Raw genomic sequence first — 25,646 nt, 5'->3', positions numbered from 1 at the left:
GGTCAAGCAAGTTTAGGAACTCTAGTGGAAAACTGATGGACTTATATGCAATGACTACACCTTGGAATACGGCAAATATGTGAGTCTGTGTTTCAATTAGGTCCCCCTTTGCAATCAGTTCAAATTGCAATAGTGTTGTAAACCAGCAAGATAGATTGCATCTATTAACTTCACAATGAACATCTCCAGGTTACAATAATTGGACAAAATCTTATCTCATGATATGTACTTGCAAATCTTTTCTTGAGCACTCTCATGTCTCAAATGTGCTCTTATCTGCTCGTTCAAACTAAGTTTTCACACACGTTTTCTCAAAAATGTATGCTTCAATGTATAGACTCCACTGGCTGGTGTTGACTTCGACATGATGGGCAGTCTGACAAAGGCCTCCACAGAGAAGCACCAGACCTCCTCTCATGTGACTGTTACTTCCTCTCAGTACTCTCAGTGTGATGTCAAGGACCCCCAAGAGCTTTCTCATGAATTATGGCACAGTTATTCCATGTGGTTAATTTGCATGTCTTGAGCATCTCTTCCTGTCCACTTGCCTTGCTTATGTTGCATGCGGGATTTTCTGTCCAGTAATGTCAAGTGGTAACTTAAGTGCAGAAGGGGCCAGCCTCCTCCTTCCATTAACACAGCTGCAAATCCTGAAGAGGGGATAGCAAGAACTACTTAACCTTGGGCTCTAATTTTAACTACAATCAATTTATTTAAAAACATTTTTCCTGTTCTCTTGGATGCATCAAGAATAATCACACCATTTTACTGTTTTCGCACTTGAGCCCCAATAATTTGGCAGGGTTTTTTCCTGGTTTTTATTTAAAGTGGTATGCTGTGAACTTAAATCTGCACTATCAGATTCTCAACATTAATTACTTTTCTGAATGTCTTCTAGGGAAAAAAAGGGCAGACTTTTGCTGGTCCCTTAAACAGACATTCACAGCATATCTTGTTTTGTTGCCATTCTGTTTGATTTTATGTTCTTTTTCCTTACATCACTTTGTTTCTTTTTAATAAAAAATAAAAGTCCTCCACCACAGTTTCTGTCTGTACGTTCAGGCTAATTTTAAGACCTACCATTATGATTTTGATGCAGTTTTCAATGATACATAGAATGGTTCGAGGAAGGTTTGTATACATTATTTATTATGCTAAGTAATTATAAGTGTAATATATGTATTGTTATCTGTTCCATATATAACTGGCATTTGGAGAGACACCTTGTGGCAATGATGGGAGCTATGATCTGCTCAGATGCAGAGGAGACATTATCTTCTGTGAAGAAACAGCCTTCACAACTCTAGAGAACAGCAGAGCTTGACCTGAATCTGCATTGGGCATGGTGGTCTAGTTGTCAAGTGTGTACATGATGGAAACTGATAGGTTTTAGGATCAAATCTCAGAGAGATGGCAGATTTTTTTAGTATGCCTTTTAACCTAGCATTCACCTCTAAGTGATTTGGACATGCACCAGAAGCAACAAATGGTTTGAATTCAACGTTACACTGTAGGTCCCCTTGCCCCTGTTGGATAACTGTGTAGGTTAGGAACACACAAGTCACTGAAGTGGTGTCCAACTGGAGACTTCTACAGGTATCTGAGCCACACAAAATTATTATTACCAGTGTCTATACACCTATGCACACCTTTTCTCTATATACATATTATAAAGTAAAGTGTCCCTCTGAGTTTTCCATCTGTATGCGAAGGCTATTTTCATTAACTACTGTAGGGATTTTGATACGTTTTCCACTAACACAGAACTGATTTACAAGGAAAGTTCATGTATACCATTATAAACAAGTCGCTTGGCCATAGATACGTAGTGCTAATTACGTGACGCCTGGGCAGGGTACTGGTAACTCAAAATGGGGTACTAGTTCAGATTGTCCAATGATGGGGAAGGAATTTAGTTGCATACTTCTGAAAGGAATTCTAATGGTATTCATTGTAATCAATTCAGTGAAATCCAAATGTAAGTGGCTGGACAAGGATTTAAATGCAGCTGCACCTGGACATGAGTTCAGTGTCTTAACCATCTAACCAATTGTGCCAACTTGCTTTATCATACAAACTGGAGGAAGCTCACTGTAAAGCACCTTTACTGACATTTTATCAACAAAATATTTTCATCCTCATAGCCCACCATTCCCCCATCTGTCATTAGATATGTGCAACATTTGCACTTAAGAGATTTTAATGTGTAAGCCACTTCAGAACCTTGCACATTTCTTATCCTGTGTAAACATTATTAACATTCATTTCTACATACACATCAATACTCTGCAAACCACTCAATTGACTGTAAAATGCATGACGGAAGGTATGTCCCAATATACTAGTTATCAGGGCTTTTTCTATTTCCTGAAGCACGCGAGGAATGACTGTCACTATGCTTCTGTGTGTGCTGTAATTAATCTAATCTCATCCTCATGATCCCTGTGGGAGTGATACACAGAGGATATGGTATATTCCTAGTCGACTTTCGTAGGATAGTTTACATATATCTTCAACTGTCTGGCAATTCAGTTTCTACTACATCTCTGTGACACCCTCCCACGTGTCAAACAATTTGTGCTGCCTTTCTCTGTATACATTTAACATCCCCTGTTAATCCTATCTGGCATGGGTTCCACACACTGGAGCAAAATTCAAGAACAGGTTGCACGAGTGATTTGTGAGCTATCTCCTTTGTAGACTGTTGCATTTCCCTAGTATTCTACTAATAAACCGAAGTCTGCCACCTGTGTTACATGCAACTAAGCCAGTGTTATCATTTCATTTCATATCCTGACAAAGTGTTACACCCAGATATTTGTATGAGTTGACTGATTTACAGCTGTGACTCACTGATATTACAGTCATAAGATACATGTTTTTATGTTTTGCGAAGAGCACAATTTTATATTTTGAACATTTAAGGCAAGTTGCCAATCTTTGCATCAGTTTTAAATATATTATCAAGATTTGACTGAATATTTGTACAGCTACTTTCAGCCAGTAGTTCATTATATCTGTGATAAGTCCACAAGGCCATTACTATACAACATTAACAGTAAAAGTCCCAACACACTTCCCTGGGGCACACCCAAAGCTACTTCCATATCTCTCCATGACTCTCCATTGAAGAAAATTAATCTGCTGTTTCCTCCTTACCAAAAAATTTTCAGGCCTGTCACAAATTTCGCTTGATGCCGTATATTATTGTAGTTTTGATAGTAAGCATAGATGCAGTACTGAGTCAAATGCTTTTTGGAAATTGAGTAATACTGCATGTACCTGACTGCCTTGAGTCTAGGCTAAGTCATACAAGTCAGGTTTCACATGATCAATGTTTTCAGAACGCTTGGTTGGTATGAAGGAGGTCATTCCGTTCAAGGTACCTCATTCTGTTTGAGCTAAGAATATCTTCTAAGATTCTACAAAAAACTGATGTCAGGGATATTGGTTGGTAGTTTTGTGAATCCCTTCTGCTACCTTTCTTGTAGACAAATGTAGCATGTACTTTCTACCAACTGCTGGCATGGCTTCTTGTCTGTGGGATCTATGATGGATTATAGCATAGTTAAAAATAGAGTCAAACTTAGATGCAATGTCATTAAAGAATCTGTTATGGATTCCACTGGCCTCTGCAGCTTTGTTCAATTGTAATGATTTGAGCTGGTTCTCAAGACCACTGACATTAATATATACTTCATTCAATTTTTAGTGGTACAAGGATGCAATTGTGACAACTCTCTTGATTCACTCTATCCCAGTCACCAGCCTGACGGAACTGAATAAAAAACTAGAATTAGCTGAAAGTACAAAATATTAAAAAAAGAATCAAGTTACATTCTCTTAGTGCAAATACATACTCTGTAAAAGATTGTCTTGAAATATCAAAAAATGGAGGTAAGCATTTCTGCTTTTGTTTTCTTATCCTCAGTCTGACTTTCTGTCTCAGTCATGAAGGACTGGATGCTAACTTTGGTGCCACTAACATCCTTTACAATATTTACCCTCTTTTTCTTAAGACATGTAAAAGAAATGCATTACATATTGGTTTTGTTTAGTATGATACACAATCATATGATCTACTGTCTTAATGACTATGAACACACTAACTGTCGTCAAATATAACAGATGATGTTGAATAATGCAAGCTTTTCAGTCAACAAAAAAAATGAAAATCCTGCACAAGGTTTACAGATTATTTTTAAAATTCCTACCTTAACTAGTTCTGAAAAGTCTTGAAACAACTCATGAATATTCTTCACTTCTGATTGAAGAGCATCATATGATGCAAGGCATTCTCTTTTCTTCTCTAATTCTTCTTCTGCAATACTGACTTCAAATTCCGCAGTACCACTGAACACATCCTGAACATTGGTCTCCTCCTCTGGTGAACTATCGAGACTAGAAAATCTCCTTGGTGAACACGCAATAGGCGAAAGTTTTTTGTCTACAAATATGCAAAAAGAACATTATATTAGTGCTTGAATCATATGTAACAGTACATAAAGAACAGACAACTTTCACCCAAGCATACCTGTATAGTCTTCTATAGCACTCAAAGCATTTTGCCGCGCAACAGCTACGGAACGATCAAACTTCTGAATATCTTCATCTCGTACTTGTAAACGCAAAGCATCTATTTCAGACAGTAGAGCTTTCAGTTGCTTTACCAGCCTTGTAGCATTAATCTGTTCTTGATTCACTCTATCCCAGTCACCAGCCTGATGGAACTGAATAAAAAACTAGAATTAGCTGAAAGTACAAAATATTAAAAAAAGAATCAAGTTACATTCTCTTAGTGCAAATACATACTCTATAAAAGATTGTCTTGAACAGAATTAATGCAGAATGATTTCCATTTCGTTATCAAATGTATATGGGTTTGATGATGGTCAGGGGGACATTTTGCTGAAAGTTTTAAACTGGTAAATTTATTGTTAATTTATTTTTACACTGTTGTCTACATTACAAACTCCTTGTTAACAATGAAATTTTTTTGTGGGAAATGATTCTGTATAAGGTTTTGGCTCAAAGAAGGCTATGGTACTTCTAATGGTGTTTTCAAGGTAGGTATTTAACACTATAAATAGTAGTATATTAAATAAACTGTGTACAAATTATTTTGCATATAATTTGAACTACGAAATAAAATAAGAAGTATGTATTATGGTTCTAATGGTGTCAAACTACACAAACTTTATAAAGAGGATATTTACTTGCAATGTGAGTGAGATTTTTTTTTTTTTTAAATTGGATTCTTCAAAAAATATCTAGCAGTTCTTAGAACTTATGATACACATTACTTACATAGAGTTTTAGCCTTCTAAAATAGTTATTGAATGATATACAGCAAATTGCAATTATGTAATATGTGTGACACTATATTAACAATAGGGAAACAAACATTATTAGTTATGTTTTTGTTGGAGTTCTATAGCAAAATTTGATAAGAAAAGAAAATTAAACAACTATTTTCTCTCCTCAGCTAGCAAGATGTCATCAACTTCTGCTTCCACTGCAAGAATGAGAAAAATGAGGCAGCAACTTAAAGATGAAGAAATGAAAAACAATAATAATAATAATAAAACAACAACGATAATAATAATAAAACAACAACAATAATATTCTTACAAAAATGCAAATCCTGTTGAGAAAGCCACAGCCCATGCACAAAAAGCTCTACCATATTCACCAAGAAAGCAGGTCGATGTTGTTAAGAAACTGTTTGGAGGTATGTTGGAGATGCTCCACTCACTGGTAGTAAACGAAAAGAATTAATCACTACTTCCAACCAATTTGATGGCACTACTGTCTCAACTGTACAAAAGTTTTATCCAAGAGATGATATAAATCACCAAGGACCAGGAATGAAGGCTGTAAAATCTATTCATACTCCAGACTGTACAAAAGTTTTATCCAAGAGATGATATAAATCACCAAGGACCAGGAATGAAGGCTGTAAAATCTATTCATACTCCAGATGGTTCAAAAAAGAAACTTCAAGTCAAACATATTTATATTCTTCTCTGAGTGAAACATGTACTGTTTTTGTTTCTGAATATGGCAGAATTGTTGTGAAGAGCAGATTTGCTGAACTTAGGCCTAAACATGTGCTTCTGGGTTCTCAAGTACCACATAACATATGTTGATGTAAACACCACGAAAATTTTATTTGACATTTTAAGCAAAATTGTTCCGGCGTTTCCTACATACTCAAACTCTTATTTAAACGCATTTTTATGTGAGTCACCTAAAGCAGACTGTTCGACTATGAAATGCAATGGCTGTAATGATTGTCAGCACAATTTGATGGAGAAATATGTTATAAATGCTGAGGGATGTAACATCAACTGTTCCTGGCAGATAGGGAAAGACGAAGGCGTCTTATCAGAGTGGCACAATATACAAACATCAAAAAAAGTTTTGCATCAGCCCGGTCCCCAGAACTCCTGAAGACTGACATTGACTGTGGATATTGTATCATAGACACAGTCCATTTAACAGTTGAGAGATGTCACTTAACCAACCCAAATATGCAAACAACTATGCACGAGCAGTGCGAATTAGACAGATGGGATCCAACAGCCGATCAGTTCCAGTCATTCCACCAGGAAGGAGGTACACGGCTCGTGTTATCTGTAGTTCAACCATGCCTAGACAGTCAGTACCACGGGTTCGATCGCGTCCACGGGAAGTGTCTAGGCATCTCAGAGTGAACCAAAGTGATGTTGTTCGGACCTGGAGGAGATACAGGGAGGCAGGAACTGTCGATAAAATGCCTCGCTCACATCACCCAAAGGCTATTACTGCAGTGGATGACTGCTACCTACAGATTATGGCTCGGAGGAACCCTGACAGCAATGCCACCATGTTGAATAACGCATTTCATGCAGCCACAGGAGGTCGCATTACGACTCAAACTGTGCGCAATAGGCTACATGATGCGCAACTTCACTCCTGACAGCCATGGTGAGGTCCATCTTTGCAACCACAGCACCATGCAGCGCGGTACAGATGGGCCCAACAACATGCCGAATGGACCGCTCACGATTGGCATCACATTCTCTTCACCGATGTGTGTCGCATATGCCTTCAACAAAACAATCATCGGAGACGTGTTTGGAGACAACCCGGTCACGGTGAATGCCTTCGACACCTGTCCAGCAAGTGCAGCAAGATGGAGGTTCCCTGCTGTTTTGGGGTGGCTTTATGTGTGGCCAACATACGCCGCTGGTGGTCATGAAAGACACCGTAGCAGCTGTACAATACGTGAATGCCATGCTCCGACTGATAGTGCAACTTTATCAGCAGCATATTGGTGAGGCATTCGTCTTCACGGACGACAATTCGCACCCTCATCGTGCACATCTTTGAATGACTTCCTTCAGGATAATAACATTACTCGACTAGAGTGGCCAGCATGTTCTCCAGACATGAACCCTATCGAACATGCTTGGGATAGATTGAAAAGGGCTGTTTATGGATGACGTGACCCACCATCCACTCTGAGGGATCTACACCGAAATGCTGTTAAGGTTTTGGACAATCTGGACCAACAGTGCCTTGATGAACTTGTGGATAGTATACCACGACAAATACAGGCATGCATCAATGCAACAGGATATGCTACTGGGTATTAGAAGGTATCAGTGTGTACAGCAATCTGGACCACCACCTCTGAAGGTCTCACTGTATGGTGGTACAACATGCAACGTGTGGTTCTTATGAGCAATAAAAAGGGGAGAAATTATGTTTATGTTGATCTCTATTCTAATTTTCTGTACAGGTTCTGGAATTCTCGGAACCGAGGTGATGCAGAACTTTTTTTGATGTGTCTGCAATTTCTTTGTTTCCATTTTTCTGGAGCATTGTTTTGTGAAAAAAGAGCAAACAAAACTGTATGCCAAAGAAAGCAATGGTTTTATCTTCCACTGCTAAATCTGACACTTTTGCATGTGGATTTTTCTGAAAATTTTACTTTCTCTGTACAGAACAAAATACAGAATTCTCATTGAGCGCAACCCAACCACAAGTCAGTCACAAGTCTGTTAAACGCCTTTCCATAGTGATACTGTCTGATAACTTTAGCCACACAAAGAAGACTTTGATTGCTTACAAGAAAGGCTGCTTGGAGAGATCCATTTGAGGCCAGTAAAATCAGTACTTGATCAGAGGGGCCCGGATCACAGTTCACGAATAGATACATGGCAGCTAGTCGCAAAGCACCTCAAAATAAATATAATTTGAAGGAAATAATGTGGAATTATTTTGCCACTTCACAAGGGAAAGGTCCTGTAGATGGCACTGGCAGTGCAGTGAAGACGCAAGTTAGAGCTCAAATTTTGGCAAGAAAATGTCAAGCTTTTAATGCAAGACAATTTGCAGAAACAGCCAACTAAATGTCATTTAGAAAAGTGACTGAAATGTCTTAAAATGATGTAGAAAAAAAAAACAAAATTGTGAATTTAGAATCTGTTTTTAAAAAAGCACCAATAATCAAAGGAATTAAAAAAAAAAATGTCCTTGTTCTAAAAAATACACTTATACCTTGTCAAAGCATAGTGATATGGAAAAATATTTACCAGTCAGAAAAGGCAAGGATTTCCAAAAAATAATTATTAGTGTAAAATTTATCGTTCTGGAGCTACGAGAAAAGAATAGTATCTACTGTTATGCTGGAATCTGTCAGTCTTCAGTTGATACTCTAAGACCACATTTCTATAAAGTTTCTATAAAGGGTAGAAAAGGGTAGATCACACGTCACTGTCAATGATGGAGATACATCATTTGTACACAATGAGCACATTTGTGTGCGTCTTTAGAGATCCTGAACGGGAATGCTGGGCCAATAGAATTTATAATAGGCTTGATGTCGAAGTTGCCATTTAATTTGGTTGCTGCAGGATCTGATATGTTTATAGGTCGAAATATTAAGTATTAATGTTTCTTCTCTTGGTTATTTTTATTATATTGCTCGTAATAGCATATAATGCCTGCATTGCCCTTAGTTCTCTTGATTATGTGATTTGAGTGACACATATTAAACAATTCTGCACATTTCACATGAGCTGAATAAACCTTCATTTAATTCATCTGTGTTTCATGGTGATTGTGGAAGAAAAAATAACTATATATCTAAAGTTATTCATGGTGGGAAATATCTGATTAGGTTCAAGAAAGATTTTTTGCTGTAAAGTGAGCGACAATTCAATTTTTAATATCTTTCACAATGACGTTCATGCAAATTAGACAAAATACCAAACCTACGTAAATTTTATAAGTAATAATAAATGTCACCTGACATTTACTTTAAGTTCATTTACATTTAAGAAAACTACCAGCCTGTAATGAGAGTGACAGTGGAATGATCCATAAACTTATTTAAGTCTCACCTTCTGAATATTCAACTTATGTTTTTTGAGTAGATCAACATGATGAGGTATTGCGACTTCGTTGAATCTGTTTAAATGTATTTCCACTCGTTTAAATGTCTGTTTCGAAGTGACAGGCGAAGTGTCACCCATCACAAAAATGTTATTTTAATTGCTTCACTTAGTTGCAATGCAATATTTTGTTTTTCTATAGATGCACGCTCAAGAAAACATAATTAATGTCGAACAGATTGATCAATTACAAGCTTTAAGCAAACACGTACACGTAAACACAACACTAAAATGCGCAGAAAACAATGACTACTGGGCTTTTGTTGTTCAAACAAATTTTTGTTTTATACCTGGTAACAAATGAACGATTCCGTATTTCGTCGCAGTCGTTATGCAAAAGCCAATGAGCGTCGAAACTGTACAGCTGAGTGTTTCATCTTTGGTATCAGAGATCATCAGGTTTCTGTACCATATACGGTTGTGCTGCAGCTAAGCTGTTTGAGGAAACCGACACTAATAATCAGTAATTAAAGTGAAATTAGTACAACCATTTGAATGTCTTGTCGAAGTGCTTAACGTCATGTTAGGAGGTGGTCTTATCAGTGCATTTTTAAGGTTACAATCAGCTATTTACTATAACAGTTTCCAGAAACATGTAGTACAGCGCATGGCTCTAAAAGATGTATCCGAATTATACATATTTATTTTCTTTTACTGTTCGCTGATGAATTATATATTTTCTTACAGGTTGTCCGTGTCTAGCGTCGCAGCGAGGACCCATTTATCAAGAAATATAACTACGCTAGCAAACCCGCTGTTCATCAAAGCTACGCCTTGTTTGTTGTAAGTATGGTATTTCATCATTTTAAAATACATATGCATCCTCATTTAAGTTTCAGAAATTCCAGGTACCTAATCTATTATTTCGACGTTCACGTATTTTCAGAGGGGTGTTCTAAGTCTACTCAAGTGTCAGAGCTTTTTACTGTAAAGTACTACAGTCAGATAACAGCAATGGAGACAAAAGCCGACGATGAAAAACCAAAATCTTATGCAGGCATACCTGAAGCATCTTTCGTTGATGATGTTAGTGCCTATATGGCTCTGGAAGAAAACAGTGGTAATGTAGATAAAGTTCTACATAAACTGGAAGAACAACACAGCAAATACAAGCTGATGGAATGCAATCTTTTAACAAAGAAGCGTCGCCTCAAGGCACAAATTCCAGATCTGGAGAATTCCCTCCAGATGATAAAGTTATTGGAACGCCAACAGGAAGCAGATTCAGAAACTATAACACAGTTCCTTTTGGGAGAACAAGTTTATGTCAAAGCAAGAGTTCCACCCACAAAGCAAGTATCATTGTGGTTGGGAGCTAATGTGATGTTAGAGTATCCCCTGGAAGAGGCACGCCAGTTATTGAGCAAGAATCTCGAGGCAGCACGCTCAAACCTAAATTGTGTTAATCATGATCTAGACTTCTTGCGTGACCAGTTTACCACAACAGAAGTCAACATGGCCCGTGTTTATAATTGGGATGTGAAGCGACGGCAGGCAGCTAAAGGAGTCAGTGCATAATTTTAATGAATAGAGATTGAAGCATTTACTTTTTGCATATTGGTAACAGCTCTCCGCTTGTAACATATATTAAAAAAATTCTAATACTGTACAGATTCTTAAAGTTGATTACAGTTGTGTTTTGTCTTATTTTAGAGTTATCTGCCCAAATTTGCATTTCAAAATAGTCAATGTTTCATTATCAAGCTGTCCACGTTATTGAAATCAGTGTTACACTGTTCACCCCAGACATTTGACCCTCAAATAAAGTCTTTAAGTGACGTGTGAGAATTTCCTCAGTATTATAAAAATGTTTTAAAATATAAAACTGCTGCTTATTCTTGTCATCTGCTACAGATAGTATGAGAAGTCTGTAATGTGTACCTTTGAAAGTTAATGTTTTGCCATTTAATTTTGTTAAATAGTCTGATAGACTTAGTTTCTTGTTTTTGATATTGAAACCATTGCGTGCATCTTTCTTGTGATATTTTGCGTAGAAAATATGTTGTGAATTTCTTCTCTCCACTAAATTATTTCATTTATTGGTAACCATAATAAAAATATATTCATAGGTACTTTACTGTGATGTCTTTTATTCTGTTATTTTTTACAATATTTCTTTTAATAGAACATAATTTATTAATGACTGGAATGTTTTAGTATTCTTTCCATTATATGCTTTTGTCAGTGCCAGTGCATATTTGGTTTCAGCCTAAACTGCTTGGCTGTTTTAAAAGATGGCTAAAATTTTTAACTGCATAGAGAAAAACCACCAAATGAATTTTACTATGTGTCGTACTGTGTTTGAAATTTTGTCTTCAGTTTTGTTTAAAGTTTTCATCTCATTCCACAACCACCCCCCCCCCCCCTCCCCCATGCAATATTGAGAGCAGATTTAGATATTTTCACATGTTCCTATATGTGGTGTACTAATTAGAGAAGCATATCCCAGCTCTTCTGCTCACATATCTTTTCTAGTCCCTTTCTGTTGCCACACTCCCGTTCACATTTCAGTAATTTAGATTCTCACACTGCAGTGAAACTGTTGTATTTTGCTGTACGTATTGTCTGGCACTTGACCTCCTAACATGTGGCATGTGCGTGTTAATTAAATGTTTCCTGTATTTTTCATATTAGTGAATTTTGAAAGCTGCCAGCCTAAAGATAAATTGATATAAATAAAATCGGAATTTACAGAATGTACCCTACAGTTTTTGTTTTCTGGAAATGTTTGTTTTTCAGTGACTACATATTTAATAATGAAAACTCTTTGTGTGAAATAGTGTTGCCAGCTCCATTATAGAGATTAAATGATTTGTAGTGTTTTGTTACTGTAGTGTAATTTTGTCTGAAAAACATTAAGTGTGTTATGCACAATATGGTGCTTTGCAAAGGACGAGGTTAGGTAAAGATCCAGAATGCTTCTAAATCTGCTGTTAATCACTTTTGCACTAATAGTATTTATTTGAAAGTAACTTAAATTTTTGTTCATGCTGTGCTCTCCAGGTGTCTGCTTAAAAACATGACTACAAAGAGAGGTAACTGACAGAAATAATAATCACACAGTAGTCTACATATTTGTGTTGTGGAAGTCTGTATCACACAGGGACATCTTTATATGTATAAAATGAAGTAAAACTAAATATGTACTGTCAAATATTTTACAAGCAGTAGGATAAAAAAAAGAGAGAGTGTACATTGTTTGGAGTAGACAAGATAGGTTGCTGATGCGACTACTTACATAAATACTGTAAAATTTCTCTTTTTTCTACTTATTGTAAAATATTTGTTGGTACATATTTAGTTTTACATTTATTTACATCTGAAGATGATTGAGTGACCAAAACATACAATCTAATTAAAAATGTGTTGCTGAAGTGGAGCAATAAATAATAAGTTAAATAGAAATAATATTAATTTGCATGCTTGCACCAAAACTATTATACCCAGCAAGGTTATGCAGTGGTTACCACACTGGACTTGTGCTTGAAATCCCTGTCCAGCCTCCCTGGTTTAATTACCCTGTGGTGTCCTTAAATCACTTAAGACAAATACTGGGATGGTTCATTTGCAAAGGACATCAGCGATTTCCTTCACCCTTGCCCTATCTGAGCTCATGCTCCATCTGCAATGATCTTGTCATCAATGAGATGTTAATCTTTCTTGTTTCTCTCCTCCAAAGAATTAGAACAATCATCCAGGTTCAGATTTTTTGTGGTATAGCTAATTTACCTCAGACATATATTAGTAGTTGGAGGACTGTCTCTTCAAATATCTCATACATATTTTTTCTACGTGACTGAGAAATCTGGAAACATCTTGAAGCATTTCTACAAACATAGGAAGTAAAAAACTAGTAAGATAAAAGAATTGCTTAGGGTCATTCCATGTCAGTTCATCCGGGGGCTCCAGCTCATAGTCTCAGATTTGACTGAAATTCAGTACACTAATTCTACCATGTGTGGAACACTCGTGTACAAAGTATTAGTTTCCCCTGCCAATTAGTTCCAGAATTATGTCTTGTGAAAGAAAGTGGTGTGACCCGGTAAATTGCAACCCGCATCTGGCAGTCTATCTTAAGACCCAACTTCAGGTCTTAATAACTTTGGAACTATTCTGCACAGTCCAATGAAATTTTTACAACCCAGTAACATCCATTTAGAGAACACACTCCATGAATCAAAACACCAACAAGATATTTCTGAGGGAAAATAAAAAATTCCAAGATGTGATTAAAAAGAATGTAATATGTTAAAAGGTACATATTGTAGGTGCCCTCTATGCCAAATATAATTCACTCAAAAAGAGTATAAATTTTTTTGTGGCAAGCTTAATGTGGCCTAGACACACACAGAACTCACCTTGCCCATATCAGTCACACAGAGTTACATGCACACAAAAATTTGAAAAACATGGATTTTCTAAGTGTGGTAGCACAAAAGGGACAAGTGATGTCCAAACCAAATTTCAAACACTGCATAAGTAGGCCATAATATAATATGTGGCAAAATTTCAACTTGTTATTGCAAGGCATCTCTGTACAATAAAAGTTGACAGAGATGTATTTGGTTACGTTTCTTTTAACACGATTTAGCAAGTAATAGTGATGATGCAGACAGCTTCTTTCAGATAAAGCTGCAGCAATTGTTGGGAACCATTAGGCAACAGAAAGTTAAACAATGGTAGTTTTCAGGGACAGAATGAGTCATTGTTAGGCAGGAACAAGAAAGGAAAGAAGCAACAATTACAAGTTACTCTTGTTTTTAAGATTCTAGTTCAGACTGGTCAGTACTGTTGTGGAAAGTCAGTATGGAGGCAGAAGTGTACTAGTGGTGCTTTTTTTTTTCAAACAAGTTGCAGTATTGGTAGAGCACAAGCATCTGAATGTCATAAAACAACATATGGAACAAAATGTGACATTCGCTTTGTACTGTATGATCTGGATGAATCTGACCAAGATTTGTTGCTACGGAGATCCGGGATACACCCTGTGGGCACAATAAGTACAGTTCCAGGAAACTTTTGTGTTTGTTATCATCATATGAAAGTGTTTCTGGATAAGTATTCTTTCCTACAAAGAAGTTGCTTTGATCCATTTCGGATTTATAAGAAGACGGTGAAGTATAGCCTCAGAGAAATTGATATAAAATCAGTATTGAAAGAGAATCAGTGCATGGGACTTAACATGAAACGAGGACGAAAGTTATGTTCCAGGTGTGTTACACTGCTAAAAAATGAAGAATATTCTGATATTTACATGACAGTGACGAAGAGTATCAGCCACCTACAACCACAGCGGATGAACACTTAAATACTTCAGTGACTGCTCTGGTTTGTCTCCCATGAAGACACGCAATGTTGGGAAAAGAGACAGGCCCAGCTATGGTAGAAGAAAACTACAAGAAGCTCAAATGGAATTAAAACACAAAATAGCTGACACAAATGGTGGAAGAGGAAGAACTATCTGCTCCAAAGGAACAGAAATCATGCCAGAAATGCTCCGATTTGGACAAAATTGTGCCATATCCACTCTCTCTCCCCCTCCCCCCTCTCCCTCTTGTCCAAAAGTGTTGGAATTCCATCCCTGCTTTGGTGTAGAAAATGGCGCAGTACTTGCCTTCACGCTCACCAGTGACCCCCCCCTTTTCTTTTAAGTATGAAAAAGTCAACCCGCAGGTACTTTGTTTCCATTTTAAACCACAGGTTGTCGTGATCATATAGGCTGATTCTCAAGTTGGAGAAAAGTGATTTCATACCACATCTTCTAAAATGTACTGTATTGCTAAAATCAGTCTTGATGTTAATGACTGCTACATTCTTATTTTTACAAATTTGGTAGGTTTTTATGAAATCAATAGATGACCAGTTCATTTAGGGGCAGCTGTTACATTTACTAATACGATATAGTCAAACCTTCGGAAGAATTGTATGGAAACGAGCTCAGCCTGTGGAGGTCTTCGCGCGTGTGCCCATAGGGTGAAAGAGATTACGTGCTTCCAGCTGGTGTCAAGAATAATGTCAATTATTCTTCTTCTGCCAGATATTTAATAAACTTAGTGTTGAGCAACTGTAACACGTGACATATGGCATCTGTAACTGCTCATTATAAAATACGGTTTTACGTGTAGCTGAGGTTATTTAGTACTCATATCAATTACATTATTTCTGCTCCTGTTATAAGTTGGAGGAGCACAAAAATCTCTGCTGGCACATTTATCTTCTCCAGTACCCCTCAAATATTTTTGTTCCAGCAAATAAATGAGGCTACAAGCCGATGTATAATTGATCTTCAGTGATGGTAGGAAGATCATTGAGCTATTGCTTGCCAGTAGTGTATTAACTATAATTCTCTAAAGATAACCTTACGTCTGCAGTCTGACAATTGAAAAATTTGAAGGGCTGTGCCCTGTCATTACTGTTTATGCTCATTACCCAGGTTCTTGTCAGGCAAATGACTTTTCCATTTGTAACATTCAGCTTAATGTCTTTGGAAACTTGGAACATAATCTTCAGCTGGTAATAATGATCATCCAGTTTCATGAAAAAAAGGTGGTCCAGAATCTGTAAGTACGTGGAGAACATGATAATTGCAGATCAGATTTCGTGACATCTTGGCAACTGTCATCCAAGGAGGATTTTCATCTGCAATGGTCTCACCTCTGTGGATTTTTGACTTCTTTAATTTTCCTGATATCTGTAGCTGGAACTTCTTAATGGCAGTGGAGAACAACTGTGGCACTTAGGAGAGCAACCTCAATCAGAGTACAGTGATGGCCCCCATCCCATGGCTGGCTGTTCTGCAGTTTTGTAGTGTGCTTAGGACTGCCATTTTCTGTGTTGTCTTTGGGCATAACAGCTATGGAACACACTTCTTTCATTACAGTAATGTATTACATGCTCAAGGCATCGACAATGGACATTACTGGCATGTACTATTCAATATGCTGTATATAATTCTTCTGGAACAGCATTCTAATTGTCGATGGAGCTTTTTGTGTCTGCAAGAATCTTTGATATTGTCTCATGATTGTGACATACGTCTGTGGTTTCCAGCTGCATCATTGTTGGTTTGCCGTATAGAGACTGGTGCCAATGATGGATGAACCTCTCTGTGATGGAGTTCTACATCCAGTGCTGCTATTTCTTTTCTGTTTTTGTGATGAACAGATGTCATAAAGCCTCATCTCTCTTCTGCCACCATTTGCCATATCATGATGGTCTTCCTCGATTGCCATTGGTACCACATTTGGAAGTCTGTTGAATGTCTCTCGGCATATTGGTTTCTGGTGCATGATGTTGAGGTGCTGGCACTTCTTGATTATGTAATCTGCTGTGTGACATTCTCCAAAAGGAGCATTCCTCTCGCTCATGCTATTCATAAGGTATGATACTTTGATAGCTTTTGTCATATTTGATCTCGCTGTGCGATATAGCATCAGAGCGCTGTATATACCACTGTATGGTCTCCCTGGTGTTAACCTCTATTCTTCTGCTATGTAGGCCTGCTGCTGGTGTTTGCCAAATGGTTTCTTAATTTCAGCCTGAAATTTGCCCCAGCACTTGAGCTTTCCCAAATTGTCCTGAAATCACTGCTGGGCTGTAACACCAGAGTAAAAGTAGTTGGTGGCAAGACTCGTTGTTCCACCTATTGTCTTCAGCGATGTGGTCGAATCTATTGTAGCCATCATATTAGATCCTGGTCTCTCTTCCAAAAACTTCTCTGGATACTTTAAGTGAATCTGATTCATTGATTCTTCTATGTCCATTGACAGCTTGACATCGTTGTTATCTTTTTTGATGGTGGTTGTTGTTTTATTCTCCCAAGAATATTGGGCATTCATTGTGTTACATTTAAATATGGAAAGGGAGCCAAAAATTTCGAATGACCAATGAAACCAAAGCATGAGCTGTCACCTTATTAACCATCATATTCCGGAATCAGATTACACTTTTTGTTCTTAGAAGGGTAATTGGTGATGTGATCAGCACTGATGTCCATTTGATTTGGTGTGAGCTGCTTAGAATTTTAAAAATATTTTTCTTTATTTTATACTTCTTTCTCTTGTCTTTCATTCATTTTGTAGATTCTCATCTTTCTGTTTTCATTATTTTGCTCCAACCATTTCATTCATACTTACTAAAATTAATTTCTACATTCTTTTTTTGCTTCATATGTTGTGCATCCAGTTGTCTCAGTAGTAACTCCGATATTGCCATACCATTTAAGAGGTGCCACAGGTGGTTTGAACTGCTATCATGAGAAAATGCTTCAGCCTTTAAATAGTCGTACTTTTATTTTTCATTCATTCATTCAGCACATTGATTAGATCACATTTTGAAGTGTGTGTAATCTGAAATAAATCAGGATATGTATTAAAGAAGGAGAGAGGCTATAATAATTAACTATTGTTAAACTGCTATAAACAACTTTTGTTTTCTGAGGCTAAATTTAACATGTACAAGTTACTGGGAATGCTGCTACTTCGAGAAAAAGCTGATGCTTCCTCAGTTACATTCAATATATGGTGTTTATCTCCTGCTGACAACTAAAGCTCTACATGATTGCACTAATATGTGTAATAGAGCAAGAGTCATCAATGTTTTGAAAGAATAGAGATTTGTTTGCAGTGAAAAATTTTTCTTGCCATTCAGCTAACAGTATTTTCAGTTACTAAGTGTAAACAATCATTTGTAGGAGTCACTAATGAAGTATGTTTCAAATTTGTTTTCAATTTTTAGTGATTCCTCATATCTTTCTTTATCTCTCATGGAAGCTGCTTCAGGATTTTAGCATAAGAATAAAGAACCCTACCCCGCATAAGAATAAAGAACCCTACCTCATCCCCCACCCTACTCTTTTGTGAACAGCTTGAAATAATGTCAAAATGTAAGATTTGCTGGTATCTAGTTTGCACAATATTGTTACTAGTCACTTTTACTGAATAAATACAATAATTTATGTACTTATTACCCATTATCTGTGGATGGTGGTGTTCGGCATAGAGAATTATTTTCAATTGCATTTTCTGTGCAGTTATAGACGTATCTGAATAGCAGATACTTTTTTTATTGCCATTGCTGTATTAATAAATCCCACTATATTTTTTTAAAAAATTCTGATAGTTTCTTTATGACAAGGGTAATGGGGAAATTGACATATTGTGAAGTATTTGTTAGAATACCTGCTTACTTAAACAGTTCGTTACGTGAGGCTTAAGGAAAGGCACATACAGTGCTTATTGGACATTTTCGAGTGACGGCTGCTTTGTGATTAAGTAGTCCTATGGAATTTCTAAATAGCCTTATTCTAGAAAGACAACTGTAATGAAGCAGCATATGAAAAACTGGCAGACTTAGTCCAATAGATAAATAATATTTAGCAGTTCTGTTTTTCCAATGTGCCTGTTTGTCACTCATTGCACTTTTCATATTGTCATTAAACATATAACGAGATATATGATATGAAGTTCTTATCACTCTCTTCTTCACTTGATTGCTTCATACAGGACTATGTTTAAATTATGCTCCATTTACTAAATCAATTACGATTCTAGTGAAATTTCGTGGACTGTTACCTTTTTGGCCCCTCTTCTTTGAAGAACTTATATATGATGCTTGCAGGGCATGATACGAAAGGGCAGCCTCTGAAATTTTAAATGTGTGTCTAACGTTTAGTTTCCTAATTGTGGAGACATCATCTGAGCCTTTTTAGCCTCTGATGATATCTCCAACATCACAAGATGAAATGTTACAGACATGAACACACCTTAGACCATAGCCTAATGCCCATTTAACAAGTATTGTGAAGGATGCAAATTCTGAGTTTAGAAGCCTGCATTATGTAACTATGATAGAGCATATTTATTAAACTTAAAGCACTGTAGTTTATTTGTGAAGAAGAGAGAAAAAAACACACACACACACACACACACACACACACACACACACACACACACACACACACACACACACACACACACACACACACACACACACACACAAGCGCGCACGTCCTGTCGTCCTGGGCTCTTAAGTGGCTGACCTTTCCTCTTTATCCTTTCCCCTTTCTATCCTTCTCTCCTTCACAAGGCAGGAACAAATAGTTCTGGAAGCTAGAATTATGTCATCACTCTTTTATGTATGTGTCTTTTGACGTTTTACAATTTAATCATTAGTGAACTGAACTTTTGCAGTCACCACCAACACCTCAATAATCCATATTTCCTTTGAACATATTATTACCACACAAACTTGACTGAAAGCAAGGGGAAACTATAGCCATTATATTTCCTGAGGTTATGCAGCTGTACTGTATGGTTTTTATGATTATGCCATAGTCTTCAGTAAAATATTCTGGAGGGATGGGGACTATTCAGGAGGATGGTGTCATAAAAAAAAACTTGTGTGGGGAGGTGGAGCCCTTAGTCATTTAAGGTTGTTAAGATAATTCGAAAAGTGAAATAGATGGGTTGGAAGTTAGGTATAGTGGAAGTTAGTGAAGTGTGGTGGCAAGAGGAACAAGATTTCGTCAGGTGAGTACATGGATGTCAACAAAATATCTAATAGGGGTTATGCTTGAGTGGATCAAATAAGAAAAAATGAATGTGTTTGAATTACTTCATACAACATAGTGAACACATTATCATAGCTAACACAGGGACTAAGCCAAGATCCACCCATGTAGATTTCCTCCAAAGATGATGAGACTGAAAAAAAAATGCATTAAGAATAAAAGAAATTATTCAGAACATCAAGGGAGACAAAAAAAAAATAGTGTTTGTGATGAATAGGCTCTTGTGGATTAGCATATTCTTCTGCCTACCGCTTTAGTTTAATCATTGCAAATTTTTGGTTTAGCATCTTGACTGTCATGAGGCCGCTGCCAAACACAGCAGAGGTTTTAAGGTTCATACGTGATGCTGGCTGACACATTCTACTCTACATTTAGCACTATATGCAATGTAGTACTGAACATTAATTTGTTAATTTGCACTTCTTGATTGAGTTTATGCTGGTGTACAGGAAATCATGAACAATATCTTGTTCAACATTATACTGGAAGAGATCTGCAGACAGTAGAAGGCTTCAAATAGATTTATATTATATTGTGTCAGTTCTGTCTCATAATTTCATATAATTCTAAGAAGTATTTTAAACTGCAAAAAATTTCCTGGGGCAGAAGTAGGCTCTGTAATTTATTTGTTATTAACCACAGATTAAAAGTGAAGAAATTGTAGAAAGACAGGAAATTACAAAGAAAGGACATGGATAAGTTGAAAGAACCAGAGGTTATTGAGTATTTAAAAGGGAGCATTATGCAACCATTGCCTGTAGCAGTGGAAAGGAATAAAATAGAAAACAAAAGGTTGGCCTAGAAAGACAAAATAGTGAAGGCAGCAGAACGACTACTAGACAAAAATACAAGACACTGTAGATATCCTTATGTAATGCACTGTATATTGAATTTAATTATTAAAAGGAGATAATACAAAAATAAAACAGTCAAAATGGAAAACAGGTGCCCAAAAAATTGACACTGGCAGAAAGAGCAAAATGTGGAAGCAGGAATGGTTCAGAAGAAATATAAAGCCGTAGAGGCATTCGTGACTGTGACAGTTAAAGAAACTGTTGGGCTAAAGAGAGGCAGCTGTATGAATAACAAGAGCTCGAATCCAACCCAATATTAACAAAAGAAGGGAAGGCTGAAAGGGAGGAGGAATATATCGAAGGCGTATACCTAGGAAAGGAACTTGAAGACAATATTATGGAAGGGGAACTAAGGTAGGTGGCTTGATAATACTAGAAAAGTTCGATAAAACAGTGAAAGATGTTTGCTGAATCATGGCATCTAGAGTAGATGACATGCACTAACAATTATTGAGATCATTGTGAAATCCAGTCATGATAAAACTATTTGACCTGGTATGCAAGATAAGTATGTAGGACAGCTGAAATGCCTTCAGATTTCAATAATAATGCAAGAATTCTATTTCCAAAGAACACAGGTGTTGACTGGTGGAAATATTACTGAACTATCAGTTTAATAAGTCATGGTTGCAAAACACTAAAATAAAATATTAACAGAAAAATGGAAAGACTGGTCGAACCTGACGTTGGGGCAGATCAATATGGTTTCTGTAGAAATGTTAGTGCACTTGAGGCTATGCTGACCCCCACAACTTCTCAAAAAATGGACTGGGAAAAAGGCAAACCTATCTTTATAGAGAGAACTTTTCACAGTGTTGATGATAATACATTCTTCAAAATTCTGAAGGTGGTAGGGATAGAATACTAGATATGAAAAGTTATCTACAAGTTGTACAAAACCATGCTGCAATAATAAGAGTAGAAGGAAATCCAAGGGAGGCAGTAACTGAGATGAGAGTGGGATATCGTTGTAGTTTATACACCCCCCCCCCCCCCCCTCCTCCTTGTTATTCAGTCTGTCCACTGAGCAAGCAGTAAAGAAAATCACAGAGGAATGAGGTTTGCCAGTGACATTGTAATCCTGCCAGAGGTGGAAAGTACTTTGAAGACCTGTTGAACAGGATGGATATTATCTTGAAAATAGGTTATAAGATGAACCTCAACAAAAGTAAATCAAGTGTAATGGAATTCAGTCGAATTAAATCAGGTGATGTTGAGGGAATTAGATTACGAAATGAGATACTCAAAGCAGTAGATAGTTATTTGGGCTGTAAAATCACTGATAGGGCAGAAATGTAAAGCTTATAACATGTATACTTGATTTAACAAGAAATTTTTCTGAAAAAGAAAAATATAGTAAATTTAAGTGTTAGGAATATAGGGAGTGAAAGCATATCTACAACTAATACAGAATCCAGACTGCAGTTGTAAGAGCAGAAAGACATGAAAGGTAAGCAGTAGTTGAGTAGGTTGTGGGACAGGGTTGTAACCTCTCTCAAAGTTATTCAATCTGCTTACTGAGCAAACAGCAGTAAAGGAACTCAAGGAGAAACTTGCAAAGGAAACTGAAGTTCAGGAGAAAAAAAAAAAAAAAAAGAAGAAGAAGAAGAAAACTTTGTGGGTTGCCAATGAGATTTTAATTCTGTCACAGACAGCAAAGAACTTAGAAGAGCAGCTGAACAGAATGGATAGCATCTTAAAAAGAGATTAACATCGACAAAAATAAAACAAGGGTAATGGAATGTAGTCGAATTAAATCAGGTGATACCGAAAAAGTTAGATTAGGAAACAATGAAATTGTAGTAGACAAGCTTTTCCATTTGGGCAGCAAAGTAACTGATAATGGCCAAGGTAGAGAGGAAATAAAATGCTGACTGCAAATATGAAGGAAATCTCTTCTGAAAAAGAGAAGTTTGGAAACATAAATTTGTTACGAAGTCTCTTCTGAAAGTATTTGAAGCATAGCTTTTTACGGATGTGAAATGTAGACAATGAACTGTTCCGACGAGAGTATAGTAGAAGTATTGGATGTGTGATATTACAGAAGAATGCTGAAGATTTGATTGGTTGATCAGATAAATAATGACTGTAAGCTCTGTATGTACTGCAGGATCTACCATTAGCTGTTACAGTGGTACATTCTCTATTTAAGATAGTTGGGATTTTGGTTGACCCGTTGGATTGTGAGGACAGTAGTCACCTCTATCACTGTCTGTTTTTACTGACTGCATAGCTACTTATCAAGAGTAAGTCATATAGGCACAGTACTTATACAGTCTGATACAGTAGCGCTTTCAACATTTTTTCGCGGAACAGCTATGGTATTGAGACACTCAGTAGCCATACTCACAGTTAAATTATAGATGACAGAGAGAAAAGCCGAAATACTGAATTTGGTCTTCTGATATTGTTTCATTGTGACAGACTGTAATATGGTTCCTCCTTTCAGTCTTCACATGAATGTCAGAATGTAAGATATTGAGATGAATGATTATGGAATAGAAAATTCACTGAAATCACTGAAGAGTGGATGGGATGCCTTTGTAGAGATTATGTGAATGACCTTGCTCTCCTTCTAGCAGCAGTTTATTGCTAGTCATCGGCGAGAGAAATTGTACCAAGCATTTTAGAAAGAGTACAGGCAATTCCCATTCATTGGAAAAATGCAATATATATATAAAAAAATAGATGGAAACATTCCACGTGGGAAAAATATATCTAGAAACAAAGATGATGTAACTTAACAAACGAAAGCGTTGGTATGTTGATAGACAAACAAACAAACACACAAAATTCAAGCTTTCGCAACCCACGGTTACTTCGCCAGGAAAGAGGGAAGGAGAGGGAAAGACGAAAGGATGTGGGTTTTAAGGGAGAGGGTAAGGAGTCATTCCAATACTGGGAGCGGAAAGACTTACCTTGGGGGAAAAAGGGACAGGCGCGCGCGCTGCCCAATCTCCATGTTAGAGCTCATTTTAGTTTCGTCAGTATGTACTGTACTTCCTCGATTCACCGCCAGTTATGATGATTTCATATGGGATACTCTACCTGTGCTGCTAGATATAACATGGAGATTGGGCGTTTCCGGACGCATGTCCACATAACATCTTTTTTGGTGGAGGCAGTAACAAGCACAAGCACACACACAGGTTTCGGGCTTTCGTGACCCACGGTTTCTTCGTTGAGGGGGGGGCCTTGGGGGAGGGGGTGGGGAGTCGTTGCAGTCCCAGGGGTGGGGGGCTTGCATTGGGGGGCGGGGTGGGGGGGTGTGCACTTGCACGCGTGTGTCCATCCCCACCCATGGCAGAGTAGCAGACGTAGGCGGACGTGTGTGGCGACAAAGAGTTTGCCTTTACATGTGTCTGCTTGTGTCTGTTGTCCTGTTGTGTGCGGATGGATGTGTGTGTGTGTGCACGGGTCTTTGCCTGTCCCTTTTTCCCCCCAAGGTAAGTCTTTCTGCTCCCGGGATTGGAATGACTCCTTACCCTCTCCCTTAAAACCCAAATCCTTTCATCTTTCCCTCTCCTTCCCTCTTTCCTGGTGAAGCAACCGTGGGTTGCAAAAGCTTGAATTTTGTGAGTGTGTTTGTTTGTCTATCAACATGCCAACGCTTTCGTTTGGTAAGTTACATCATCTTTGTTTTTAGATATATTTTTCCCACATGGAATGATTTCAATCCATTGCAGAGTTACAGAGCGTGTTTTATGGTTAAGCATTATGATGCTTTTAGTGAATTAAAATCTCCTCTATAAAAATCAATATGGATGTTGTAAACAGAGATCTTGTGAAACTGACCGTGCTCTGTTCGTCCATGAGATTCAGAGTGCTTTATACAACAGCATCCAGGTTGAATTGTGTCAACCTGTGTGCCATATTCCTTGAACTCCAGAATACATTTAATAATTTCCATGTAGTTATTCACTGTACAAAATATGACCTTACCGAATATCGGACCAGATGGTTTACTGGATTCAGAGTTCTTAGCGGATTGAACTTAACATGTTCTTAACATGTCAAAATCAACAAGTGTAAAGGTAATTTTGGGAGTACCCCAAAAGGAGTGTTGTATGACTGTTACTGTTTACAGTTTATGAAAATGATCTGGTGGATAAGGTTGCAAGCTTTGTAAGATTGTTTACAGACACTATCATTGTCTATAGGAAGGTTGATACACCAGAAGACTGAACAAGAATGCTTGAAAACCTGCAGAGTGCTTCCATTTGGTGCAGGAAATGGCATTTGACTCTCATTGTGCTTAAATGTAATGTATTGTGCACAAATAAATGGGAAGGCTCATTTACATTTTATTACACTAGAAGCAATAAATCAATGCCTAAGAATAACCATCTGGAGTGAACTAAAGTGGAATGACCACATAAATATAACTGTAGGAAAAGCGGGTGACAGGCTGAGATTTATTGGAAGAATCTTAAGGAATTGTAATTTATCTACAAAATCTAGTATCATATAAAACACTTGTTCAACTGATTTGATTGTTGCTCATCCCTCTGGGATTCTTACCAGGTTGGATTACTTAAAGAGAGAAGAAAGACTGAATGAAGAGCAGGGTGTTATGCCACAGGATCATTTACAAACAGCGAGAGCATTATGGTGATGTTGTATAAACTCCAGCAGCAAATGTTAAAAGAGATGTGTTGTGCATTGCAGAGAGGTTAACTGTTGAAATTCCAATGTTACATCCTCCCACAGACATCTTGTGAAATGACATTAGAGATATTAGCACTCACATGGAGGTTTACAATCAATCATTTTTCTCAT

At 37.2% G+C, this 25,646-nt stretch overlaps 2 protein-coding genes across 3 annotated transcripts in view; one reads left to right on the top strand and one right to left on the bottom strand.

Moving 5' to 3' along the window:
• The window catches only part of LOC126480814 (syntaxin-17), a 38,596-nt gene extending 28,870 nt beyond the window's left edge, over positions 1–9,726 (bottom strand). The window contains exons 1-3 of the mRNA XM_050104143.1: positions 9,393–9,726; positions 4,535–4,730; positions 4,215–4,447 (exon numbers count right to left, since the gene is read on the bottom strand). Of these exons, the coding sequence (XP_049960100.1) occupies positions 4,215–4,447; positions 4,535–4,730; positions 9,393–9,524 (561 nt within the window). The 5' untranslated portion in view covers positions 9,525–9,726. The remainder of the gene's footprint in view (positions 1–4,214; positions 4,448–4,534; positions 4,731–9,392) is intronic.
• Positions 9,727–9,840: 114 nt separating this feature from the next.
• The window catches only part of LOC126480815 (prefoldin subunit 3-like), a 46,145-nt gene continuing 30,339 nt past the window's right edge, over positions 9,841–25,646 (top strand). Inside the window, exons 1-3 of one of the 2 annotated variants that reach the window (XM_050104145.1) lie at positions 9,954–9,998; positions 10,131–10,226; positions 10,330–12,143. In XM_050104145.1, coding sequence (XP_049960102.1) covers positions 10,398–10,961 — 564 coding nt within the window. In that variant the 5' untranslated portion in view covers positions 9,954–9,998; positions 10,131–10,226; positions 10,330–10,397 and the 3' untranslated portion in view covers positions 10,962–12,143. Of the gene's footprint in view, positions 9,999–10,130; positions 10,227–10,329; positions 12,144–25,646 lie in introns of those variants that run through there. The other variant, XM_050104144.1, reaches the window with a different exon arrangement.

The sequence above is a fragment of the Schistocerca serialis genome, chromosome 5, assembly GCF_023864345.2.
Source record: "Schistocerca serialis cubense isolate TAMUIC-IGC-003099 chromosome 5, iqSchSeri2.2, whole genome shotgun sequence".
Taxonomy (NCBI): domain Eukaryota; kingdom Metazoa; phylum Arthropoda; class Insecta; order Orthoptera; family Acrididae; genus Schistocerca; species Schistocerca serialis.
The sequence above is the reverse complement of the archived record's forward strand: the minus strand, read 5'-3'. Positions and strand labels throughout refer to the sequence as shown.